Raw genomic sequence first — 12533 nt, 5'->3', positions numbered from 1 at the left:
CGAGCTGGCTGGCTGCACGGGGAAGCCAGCCAGCTCGTGTTCCTCTGCTCTCCCCGTGAGCGGCTGTATTTTGCACCATTTGTTTCAATATGGCAGGAAGGGCCATATATCTGAGCCCGCTGATGTGGAGGTACTGCGGTGTTGTGTAAGTGTGAGGGCTGTACGATTCATCAAGTTGCGATGTAAAAAAACTTTTTTGGGAGGTTTTTTGGGCGTATTTATTTTTTCTTTTACGATTCAATAGTTAGGTAAAGATATTATAATCAATTCATGCATCAATTAATCTCAACACATATGCCTGGCCTAAAGGAAAGGGTTGTTGACTGCTTCCAATGTTGTGTTGGTCATACTATAGAATGATTTATTGCTTGTTTAGTGAATAATACAGGGACATGAGGAACTTGAAAAAAGAAAAATCGCATACTGAACCGCAATCGCAATATTGGTTGAAATAATCGCAATTAGATTATCTCCCCAAATCGTTGCGCCCTAGAGCGTACGTCAGCGAACACCAGAGGACGCAAGAGGATATAACTCAAATCAGACAGATGTCTTTGTGTGGAAATGGGGTGCATTGCAACATGCGTTTGATTCTTGTGTAGGGCATCACAACATGGATTGTGAGACAATGCAAAATTAATAACCAGTAAATGAATAATCACAATGTCTTCTGCAGAGCATGGCGGTCAAGTGAGTGAACAATGCAAGGATTTTTTATTCAATGTTTTATTGATTTTCTTTGATGATTTACTAAATCATTAGAGACAAGGGATGCTCTGAATAATGCTATGACAAACCCACATAACATCCTTGCAATAGAACCATGTAGGAAAGTCTCAATGGATGGATCTAGAATTTTGGATCTGGATTATGAAGGCACTGTTTAGCAGATTACCTCGCAAGGCGAGAAAACAAATTACAAGCTTGAAAGCCAACAAAGTCGGGAGTGTTGAACTCCGCTCTCTCCGCTGATGGTAATTGAACAGGAAAATCTCAAATGAAGACTTCTGCCAGCGTCGTGTACTACAAATCTCTCAGGAGCTAATAAAACATGCATATCTGAGAGCCGCCGCGGAGAAATATAAAACAAAAGAAGAGAGGAACCATCAAAACACGTCTATCCCTCAATAGGCCCTTATTTCTGTCATTAAAAAAAAGTTCTGCTCAACGATAGTTTCTAAAAGTTATGTTATGTATTTGAGAGGAGCGTTTTCATGCCTATAGTGTTATGTTTCTGCATAGCGTCAGGTGCGCGGTTTCTATTCTTGTGCCACAGTGCCACCTACGGGCCAGATGTTGCTATCTCAAGCAGAGGGGGTGCGCTCATATTCATAATGCAGTTGGCAGTGGCTTATCCTTTGACTGGACAAACTGGAATGTAACATTGGCATGATTCAGCACTTTTCGGTACACACACGTTTGCACTTACATACACACACACACACACGTGTGTGTGTGTGTGTGTGTGTGTGTGTGTGTGTGTGTGTGTATCTAAGTGTAAATGTGTGTATATCTTGTGTGTTTGTGTGTGTCTGTATGTGTATGTGTTTGTGTGTCTGTATGTGGTTGTGTGTCTGTGTGTGTGTGTGTATGTTTGTTTTCTGTGTTTGGCAGTGACAGGGTTATTGATGTTTCATGTCGGTCGAAACACAGCATCCCCCCCATGAAGCAGCGTTCTGTCTCCCCCAGACATCGACGAGTGCATGGTGCGGACCCACAACTGCGGCGGCGGCCTGGTGTGTAGGAACACAGACGGGTCCTTTGTGTGCGGCCCCAAACACAAGTGTCTGACCGGCTTCAAGCTGGACTCGCACGGGAACTGCATCGGTAAGGGACGTCCCGGGTCAGCCCAGACCGGGCACTACACACACCTGCCACACAGACACACAGACACAAACACAGGGCTGAATTACGTTCGCCCTGAAGGGGCTTATTTTAGATAATGACCGGCGACGTTCTATACATTATCCCGCTTATTACATGGCTACTTGCCAAAACGAAAAATAACTTCACACAGAGTTTTTACAATTCATTTGTTACCAGCATTCGTAGTGTTGATCAGCAGAGAAATAGTCCGCCAAAGATGTTGACCTCGCTTAGCAACCAAGTACGCTGGTGTTGATAAGTTACCGGACTACTTGCGGAGTGATATGAAAGATGTGAATCACTCCACTTTCCTTGACAGCGGTCATTACATGCTTAGCAACGGTCATTATTGAAAAATAATTCACAGCTGAAAGTCGGGAAGGCCCATGCAAGTGAACGGAGCGTTCTACAGCATTGAGAAGAGCTGTATAATAGAAATGGAGTAAATAGACCACCAGCAGAGGGGAGGAGGGATACAGCTCTGTATATATATATATATATATATATATATATATATCTGTATATATATATGTCAGTCAGGATTACACTGTACGTTGTGTCAGTTCTCTGACCCCTCCACACACGCTACACAGTGGGGGGGCTTCACAGCCATGAGTACGCTTTACCCTGGAGGTCTCCTGTCACTTACAGTCTCCGCCCTATGACTGTGTGTGTGTGTCTGTGCGTGCGTACGTGTGTGTGTGTGTGTGTGGTCTCACAGACATCAACGAGTGCAGCACTCTGACGGAGACGTGCAGCTCCGGGTTCAAGTGCATCAACACGGTGGGCTCCTACACCTGCCAGCGGCAGGTCGTCCAGTGCTCCCAGGGCTACCAGTCCGGGCCCGATGGGACCCGGTGCATCGGTGAGAGGGGGACAGCAGGGACCACCACACACATCACCACAACACACATCACCACACACCCATCACCACACATCACCACACATCACCACACACACAACACACATCAACACACATCAACACACATCACCACACACACATCACCACACATCACCACAACACACATCACCACACACCCATCACCACACATCACCACACATCACCACACACACAACACACATCAACACACATCACCACACACACATCACCACACATCACCACACATCACCACACACACAACACACACATCACCACACATCACCACACATCACCACACACACAACACACATCAACACACATCACCACACATCAACACACATCAACACACATCAACACACATCAACACACATCAACACACACACAACACACATCAACACACATCACCACACACACGACACACATCAACACACATCACCACACCTCACATTCAAGTGTATTCTTCAAACAACAAATGTCAGATTTCCTCAGTGATTTGCTGAGGAATTACCTCAAATTAATGTCTGTCTGTGTGTGTGTGTGTGTGTGTGTGTGTGTGTGTGTCTCTGTGTGTGTGTATCTATGTGTCTATATTGTGTGTTTTTGTGTGTGTGTGTGTGTGTGTGTGTGTGTGTGTGTATCTGTGTGTGTCTATGTCATGTGTTTGTGTGTGTGTGTGTGTGTGTGTGTGTGTATGTGTGTGTGTGTGTGTGTGTGTGTGTGTGTGTAGATGTGGATGAGTGTCTGATGGGAACCTACCGGTGTGGAACGGGACAGATCTGTCAAAACCTGCCTGGCAGCTACCGCTGTGACTGCGGGACCGGCTACCAGTACGACACCGTCCGCAAGGTCTGCAACGGTACGTACTCTGGGGACACTGGGGTCCAGGGGGGTCGGGGGGCAGGGGGGGTTGGGGTCGGGCAGACCAGAACGACACCATCTGCAAGGTCTGCAACGGTACGTACTCTGGGGACACTGGGGGGTCGGTGGGGGGAGAGGAGACCAGTATGACACCACAACAGTACGTTCCTCTGGAGACGAGAGAGGAGACGTGAAGATGAGGTCATGATGGTGGGGGTGATGATTAGGGTGGTGGTGATGATGATGAAGTAGAGAGGGGTAGGTGAGGGTGGTGGTGATGATTAGGGTGGTGATGTAGAGGAGAGGAGATGATCAGGGTTCAGGTGAGCATGATGCTGGTGGTGGTTGTGAGGATGATGGTAATGATGTAGTTGGAAGACAGACGGTGAGGGTGAGGGTGATGATGATTACGGTGGTGATGATTATGTAGGTGGGGATGATGAGGGTGGGGGTGATGATGAGGGTGATGATGAGAATGATGATGAGGGTGGTGATGAGAATGTAGGAGAGGATGGTAATGAGGAGGATAGAGTTGATGATGTAGATGGGGGGAGGTGTTGATGATGATGATGTGTGTGGGATGGTGATGATAAGGGTGGAGGTGATCATAAAGGTGGGGGTATTGATGATGTATCACCGTGTGTGTGTGTGTGTGTGTGTGTGTGTGTGTGTGTGTGTGTGTGTGTGGCACTGGCACTTCTCACTACCGGGCTGTTAAACCAACATCACACTCCCTCCCCGGCCTGCATACTAATGGAGGCCGGCTACCTGCCCTCCCCCCCCTCTGTCCTCCTCTCCATCGCCTCCGCGTGGGGCGCAGTTTAACCCATTTATAATTTAGTTAGGGGATACGCTCTCGCCCAAAGTGACTATCTCTGTCCAGATGGACAGAGATACCGACCCAGAATACAGATCCAGCTAATAACAGCGAGCATTCCCTCAGCTGGGCCGGGCTGATTGGGATTGAACCAAATAGCTTTTGGCTCCGCGAAGGACACCTCTGCCACTGGGCTGTCAAGCCCCAACCGCCCCCTCCACAACCACCATGTCCTCCCCCCTCTACCCCATCACCTCCACAGCCACCATGGCCTCCCCCCTCTACCCCATCACCACCACGGCCACCTCCTCCACCACTTACCCCACCATCCTCACCACTACCCCCATCCACACCTCCATCATTCCTACCTACAACATCAGCATCATCACTACCAATACCACCTCCTAACTTCACCCCTCCTTCACCACCACTATCACCACCTACCCCTTCGTCCACCCCTCACCCTAGCCTCCTCAAAAACAACAACCTCCACCTCAACCCACCCTAACCTCCACCTCCTCCTCCTCCTCCTCCTCCACCCACCCTACGCCCTGTGTGTGGTCAGATGTGAACGAGTGCTGGCGCTACCCGGGCCAGCTGTGCTCCCAGACCTGTGACAACACCCCGGGCTCCTACCAGTGCTCCTGCACCGCCGGCTTCGCCCTGGCCTTCGACGGCAAGAACTGTGAAGGTAGGACCGCAACGCAACTCCTCTCAGCTCAATGTCCACGTGGTCACAGTTGCTGGATCTCATGAGCTCAGTGGAGAACCAATCGAGCTGTGAAGGTGGGACTGCAACAAATCCACTCTCAGCTCAATGTCCACACAGTCAGAGCTGCTTCCATGAGCTCAGTGAAGGACCAATCATGATTGAACAGAACAGTAGAAGACGACTTATAGGGACTCAGTACATAGAGACTGAACTGCATATGTATATAGGTAACAGGGGTTTATTGTATGTATAGCAGTGGGGACAAAGTGGGATGTTTGAGTGGATACAAACATCTATAGATTTTAGATTTGAAGCCTTTAATATAACATTGGCCAGTGTCATTCAGCCTGTCACACCTTTATCTAAAGCGGCAATGTCATTAAAGAGCAGGGGGTCAGGCATCGTGTACAGCAGTCAGACAGACAGGCAGAGAGACAGAGAGACTGGCGGTAGACAAACAGAGAGACAGGCAGAGAGATCAAGAGATGGACACAGAGACAGACAGGCAGGAAGACATACAGACAGACAGACACAATTATGGGCACAGAGACAAACAGACAGACAGCACGCCAGGCAGACAGACAGACATGGAGTGTAGAGGAACACTAAGAGGAAAGTGTACCTGAGCAAAACCCGTTATTGGTGACATTTTATTCGGGAAGCCAATTTGTTCCCGGTCCCGGGAGAGTTATACAGTAACAGCTTCTCAGGCTCAGGTGCACTCTATCGTCTATCAGATTCACAAAAGAAAGTAAAACGCATGCACACACACACACACACACACACACACACACACACACACACACACACACACACACACACTGTTTGATTCAAACCCTCCATAAAACTGGTGTTCTCTGTGATGAGGCTTTGGTTCAGTGTTGCTAACCGTATGTGCCTGTGTGTGTGTGTGTGTGTGTGTGTGTGTGTGTGTGTGTGTAAGCCTGTGTGTGTGTGTGTGTGTGTGTGTGTGTGTGTGCGTAGGTGGATGATAAATGAGGGTAAACAAAGTGGGAGTGTAGCTTAAAGGTTCTCGTTTCTTTAAGAAGTGATAAACAATGTATTTGTGTTCTCTTTCCTGTGTGTGTGTGTGTGTGTGTGTGTGTGTGTGTGTGTGTGTGTGTGTGTGTGTGTGTGTGTGTGTGTGTGTGTGTGCGTGTGTGAATGCGTGTGTGTGTGTATGTGTGTGTGTGTGTGTGTGTGTGTGTGTGTGTGTGTGTCCACGCACAGACCTGAATGAATGCGACTCAAACCCGTGCAGCCAGGAGTGTGCCAATATCTACGGATCGTACCAATGCTACTGCCGCCAGGGCTTCTACCTGAAGGAGGACGGACGCACCTGCGAAGGTAAGATGGTTCAAACCCGGACCTCACCTGTAAGGGTGAGATGGTTCGGTCTGGGCCTCTCCTGTGAGGGTGTGATGGTTCGGTCCGGACCTCATCCGTGAGGATGAGATGGTTCGGTCCGGACCTGAGGGTAAGATGGAATTTAGGTAAAGGTATTTTTTACTGGATGTGTTTCCAGTGTATTTAGAAACAAACTGACATTCTTAAGAAGCTATTTGTTAATGGAATGGAAAATCTTTGGGGGAAAAAACGAGTTGATTCTATTCAGAGTAATGGGCTGGTGGATTTCAGCTCTGAAGCAATTTGCTGCAGTCAGGTCGATGGCACACTTGTCAACGAGCCAAGATTGCATGTTTTTAACAACAATCGTGTCTGGGATCCTTTGTGACTGGTTGCTTTTACACACAGCCACACACACACAGAAGAAATATCAATAATATCAATGCACATATATCTATACACGTAGTGGATTATATGACTCTGTGTGTGTGTGTGTGTGTGTGTGTGTGTGTGTGTGTGTGTGTGTGTGTGTGTGTGTGTGTGTGTGTGTGGTGTTTTGTGTGTGTGTGTGTGTGTGTGTGTGTGTGTGTGTGTGTGTGTTTCTCCGGTAGACATTGACGAGTGCTCCCAGAGCATTGGGAACATGTGTGCATTTGAGTGTGTCAACGTTCCGGGGAGCTACCAGTGTGCCTGTCCCACCGAGGGCTACACCATGTCAGCCAACAGACACACCTGCAAAGGTGAGGAGCCTGGATCAACACCACCTCCTACCCTCCTTCTAACCCCCTCCTACCTCCTTACCCCCTCTTTATCACCTCCTACCTCCTAACCACCTTCGACACCATTCCCATTTTAAACGCCTGAAGTCTGTATTTCTTAGGAAGAAATGTACAAAATGATCCATTAATACATCTCTAGAGTCTAAGTGTATCTGAGCACGTTGATGCTGTCTATCTTTTTATTTGGTCGTAACAGTGCCCAGGTTAGGTTGGGGCTACTCATGATAATAAAGTATACATGCTCATAATAATATGATCCATCGTTTGTTTGGCTGTGACCAAGCAGATCGTTCGGAAAAATAATCAAAAACATGTTTTTTCGAAGTGTCACCTCCACGGTTTGTAATTACTGTGTGATGGATGGCATACGGATACCGTTCTCTCCCTGTTGCCACGGTTCAACTGTAGACTAATGAGCAGTGCCTGAAGCCATGTCATCACACCTCATCATCCCCCCCCCACCCAGATATTGATGAGTGCACCACCGGCGCCCACAACTGTTCCGCGGAGCAGAGCTGCTACAACATCCAGGGGAGCTATCGCTGCCTCTCCTTCAGCTGCCCGCCCAACTACAAGAAGGCCTCCGACACGTGAGTCAGAGCCCCCGGACGCCCAGGGGGAATGCCCCCTTCCCTTGGATTGACCCTGTCCTGGTTCTACTTTATCAGTCTTCTGTTTAGTCATTTCAGGAGAGGCTTTTATGCTAGACAACTTGCAGGGAATTCAACGCATTAAGTCATTAAGGAGCAGGTAGTGGACTGAGAGTCAATTGAAATACAGTTGAGAAACATGCCGTTAAGGAGAAGGTAGGGTTAGACAGTTAATTGAATTTCATGAAATTAAGGAGCAGGTAGGGGTTAGACAGTGAAATTACATCCATGTCATGGGGTAAGATATCTTACAAGTATGCTAATGGTTGACTGTGGATTCACTTAGTGTCAGTTATTCTTAAGTAGGGGGGCCCTTGACCAAGTGGATACAGCGTTTCTTTTGTACATTTTACATTGATTAAGTAATCCATTGTTAGCTTATAAGGAACTGCTTGTGGCCATGCTTCATTGACTGGGTCCCCTTCACCACACCTCTCACTGTCCCAGATGGGTAATGGGCTGAGGGACAGGAGGATGATTGGCCTGAACTGAACATCGTTCAAATTGATAAGCACTTCGGCTCGCCCTGTTCATTTTAATGGGCGTGTGACAGCGTTTCTCTACTGTCGTAAGTCATTTGAGAGACAATGCAAGAGAGAGGCAGAGAGACAAAGAGAGAGAGAGAGAGGGGGGGAGTGAGAGAAAGAGAGAGAGGACATCTATCCATCCACTGTAGAGACTAATGACAGCTTTGAACAGACTTCCAAATCCTTATTATCACACTGGATCTGACAGACAGGGCCTTGATTGACTTGCTGGATGATCGGATTTGAGCGGAATTGGTTTGTTGGTTTTCATCCTTTGCTGAATTTAGTAAACGCAAAGTAAAATCTACTGTGTGTAGGGCCAGGTTATTCTGGCATATGCAGAGTTTACTAAAAGTCTTCCGAAGACAAACAGGTTCCACCTCTCCCTCTATTTTTCTTCACTACTTACTACTTTGTTTTCATCCACTTTTATCCAAAGCGACTTCCAGTGATCAGAAACAAGCCATTAAGGAGCAGGTAGGGGTGAGGGCCTCTTACTCAACGATGCCTACAGGTTGAGGATACTGGGGAATCAAACCCAGTACCTTCGTTTGGTAGTTACATCGTAACCCCCCCCACACTACCTTTCCCTTTAATGGGATTCAATGGACAAACCGTTATTTCACTGCATGAGCACTAAAAAGGACAGAGGATAACGCATTAAAGAAACTGCACACTTATAACCGGAAGGTTGCAAGTTCGATCCTCGGCTCCTCCTAGCTGAGTGTCGAGGTGTCCATGAGAAAGACACCTCACCCTAACTGCTCCAGACTGCTGGCTGTCGCCTTGCATGATTGACACCGCCGTCGGTGTGTGAGTGTGAGAACTGTTTTAAGTTGCTTTGGATGGGCTCACCGGGTAGAGAGCGTACTATTAAGGCACAGTCATGATCGCAGTGACCCGGGTTTGATTCCTGCCCTTTGCTGCATGTCCTCCCCTCCATCTCCCGTACCTTCCTGTCTATCTCACTCTACCGTAAAGCATAAAAATGCAAAAATAAATCTTTAAGTTGCTTTCGATAAATGCGTCTGCTAAATGCCCTAAATGTAAATCTAAACATGAATGCATTTCAAACGTGGTCCTCTGTGACGACGCTCTCCCCCTCCCCCACCCTCTCTGTCTCCCAGGCGCTGCGAGAAGCTGAGTTGCCTGGGCAACGCGCCGGAGTGCCAGAGCCTCCCACTGCGCATCACCTACTACCAGCTCAACTTCCAGACCAACATCCTGACACCGGCGCAGATCTTCCGCATCAGCCCGTCGCCCGCCTACGCCGGCGACCACGTGTCCGTGGCCGTCACCCGCGGCAACGAGGAGGGCTACTTCAGCACGCGCAAGCTCAACGGCTTCACGGGCGCTGTGTACCTGCAGCGACAGGTGCGCGAGGCCAAGGACTTCCTGGTGGACGTGGAGATGAAGCTGCTGCGGCAGGGCAGCATGACGTCCTTCGTGGCCAGGATACACGTCTTCATCACGGCCAGCACTCTGTGAGCGCAGAGCAGAGGGGGCCTCTTCCTCGTGGATGTACCTGGTCTTCGTCGCGGCCGGAACCGAGAAGGCAGAAGGAGGAAGAGGAGGAGCCGCGAATGGGGGATGGACGGATGGTAAAGACTGATGGACAGACAGAGAGACTGAATGGCAGTGGTTCCACACTGCCGTGTTTAGTGGCAGGATTTCAAGTTCACTCCTCCTCGCACTAGTAAACATTATCCGACGGTTTACGTTGAATCCATATCACCAAAGAAGTGTTGTTGCTGTTTTTTGTTACTGTTTGTTTTGCCGAGGCTTGGCCATACTTTACACGTCCATTTTGGCATGCGATGAACCACATATATCGACAGCCTAGCCCGCGGTTGTATTTTAGCTAATTATTTAACGAAAACTTCACCAAAAGTTAAAATGACTATTATTTAATGATTTTATTGAAACGTAATGAATGTATTGCTCCACTGCTTTATTTTATCCGTCTATAACATTCATACATTTTCTTAAATAATTACCATTCAGTTGAAGTTCTTACCACTGTAAGAATTTAGCTAAATCTCTCAATATTTCACCTCTCCTTGGAAAGTTACGTTAAAACGTTAAAGCTAGGGTAGGCAATCCGAAGAAACCAGCCAGAGTAAACTACATTCTGAAAGTAACCAATAGAAAACGTCCCACCCCTCCCCCCCTCCATAGGGCTGCCTAGCTTTGTAGTAAGATTCAGGTAGGCAGGTAGACAGACAGGTGGGTCGTCCAATCATTGGCCCAACAAATATGAAAGATTGCTTATAAAATGAATTGCCTACCCTAGCTTTCAGAACCGTTTACAAAAGTCTGGAAGGGTTATGAATTACCACAAATGGGGCACTTTTTTAAATTCAATTTTGTTGTTCACTCAAACTAATGTGTTCGCTGTAGCGCATCTTTATAATAGGCTTATTTGTTTGATGTAAATATTGTTTCACAGACTTGATAAACACCGAGGGTAGAGATGTGTGACCTTACAGAAGTGTATTTTACCAACCCGTGTTTGGTCAATTCTGACATCATCTCAAAGTCTTTAACCTTTTTACCTGAGAACTGGAAAAAAAAATATGCGTTATTCACTTGTAACTCATTTAACTCAGGGTATGAACATTTAAATATTCTGCACACCTGAGACATATCTCCATGTTGTGGCTCGCATTCCAGTTATTCCTCTCAATTACTATATTCAGAAGCCAAGAAGCTTGTGTCTGAAGAACAAAATACCATGATTGAGTGTTTTATTTTTATTTCACCAATAAAGCTGCACATCATCTTCCAACCACTTGGGTGTGTAATATATCCGGACATAATCCTTTATGTGCACATCATCAATTACCTTAATACGCTCGTCTCACCCATCACACCGCCTCTCTGCTTACCCAGCGTTCCAATAAATGAGTGTTGGTGAACACCGCCACCTAGTGTTGAGAGCATGCATTCATTGTGTCTTAACATTACACGTTGCGGGAAATGATGTATTTCACGTTATTAGACCTGTAGTAACTGATGTGTGTACTTATATAAATTAGAGAGATGCAGACTGACTTTAGAGGGTTACATGCTGATGCTGATCCGCAGCCCTGGAATGTGGATGGAGGAATGTTGTGACTTGCACAACACGCGTATTGCGTAACACGTGCAGCCGCAGCATCTGCACACCCAGTCCTGCGCAGGTTTTTCCATTCTCTCAAGAGATCGTCTGGGGCACATCATCACGCATGAACATGTTGGCCTCGCACTGATGAAGAACTTTGACTAATAACTACTTTAACAACGTAGCCAACTGTACAAGCCCTCAGTTGCTTCACGGTTTGATTGTTGATTTGTTGTAGATTGTGATATCGTGCAGCTATGCAATGTGAATGTACATGAGTTTTGTTAGGACATCGGCTTGCTGTTTACAGGGCCCTTATTTTACCACCAGTTGTGATTAGCCATTACAAGTAGTTTCTTAACCAGATGTATGATGGGTACCAGCCTACCCAGTGGACCGGAGCTAATGGTTGGCTTTCCCACTCCCTTGTGTGTTGCATGTCACCAAGTCACAGGGAAGGACAGATTCTGATAGCCTACAGCTTGCAATGGCCAATCACACCCACAACTGGTGGTAAGATAGGTGCCCTTTAAAGGTGTCATACCTTCATACCGCGGCGCTAACAGTAGCAGCTCTAGGTATCCTGAACGGTAAGTAGACCTAACTCTTCCACACTACCAGTGATGGTTGACTCAATGGCATAGCCCAGTCGGTCCTAACCTTCTTGGTTTGTGACCCCATGTTAGGTCTGACCATTCTGGAGGCTCCAATATCTTATGTTGCTGCTTCCACATGCCGAGTTTTAACCCTATCTGCCGAAACCATCTCCACATCAGACGACCCCAAGGGGCTCCCGACCCAGAGGTTGGGAACCCCTGACCTAACAGACACCTTTTCTTCTCTCTACTCTGCTGAGGTAAAAAGTGGTGGAGCTCCTTCTCAGGTTGGGACTACTGGAACATTCTCCACATTCTCCCCGGGTGCCCTATGGAGGTCTGCAGGAAAGAAACATTGTTGTTGTTTTTACACGTTGCTGTGCGCCATCACCCCGGAC

General features: G+C 47.5%; 1 protein-coding gene across 1 annotated transcript in view; it reads left to right on the top strand.

Annotated features, from left to right (window-relative positions):
• fbln2 (fibulin 2) overlaps window positions 1-11252 on the top strand; it is a 49030-nt gene extending 37778 nt beyond the window's left edge. Inside the window, exons 10-17 of the mRNA XM_084463846.1 lie at window positions 1690-1827; window positions 2588-2731; window positions 3474-3602; window positions 4987-5112; window positions 6364-6480; window positions 7092-7220; window positions 7726-7849; window positions 9564-11252. Coding sequence (XP_084319972.1) covers window positions 1690-1827; window positions 2588-2731; window positions 3474-3602; window positions 4987-5112; window positions 6364-6480; window positions 7092-7220; window positions 7726-7849; window positions 9564-9924 — 1268 coding nt within the window. The 3' untranslated portion in view covers window positions 9925-11252. The remainder of the gene's footprint in view (window positions 1-1689; window positions 1828-2587; window positions 2732-3473; window positions 3603-4986; window positions 5113-6363; window positions 6481-7091; window positions 7221-7725; window positions 7850-9563) is intronic.
• The last annotated feature ends 1281 nt before the right edge of the window (window positions 11253-12533 follow it).

The sequence above is a fragment of the Micromesistius poutassou genome, assembly GCF_964030765.1.
Source record: "Micromesistius poutassou genome assembly, chromosome: 2".
In the NCBI taxonomy this organism is placed as follows: domain Eukaryota; kingdom Metazoa; phylum Chordata; class Actinopteri; order Gadiformes; family Gadidae; genus Micromesistius; species Micromesistius poutassou.
Note: the sequence above shows the minus strand (reverse complement) of the source record. Positions and strands in the feature narration are given on the sequence as shown.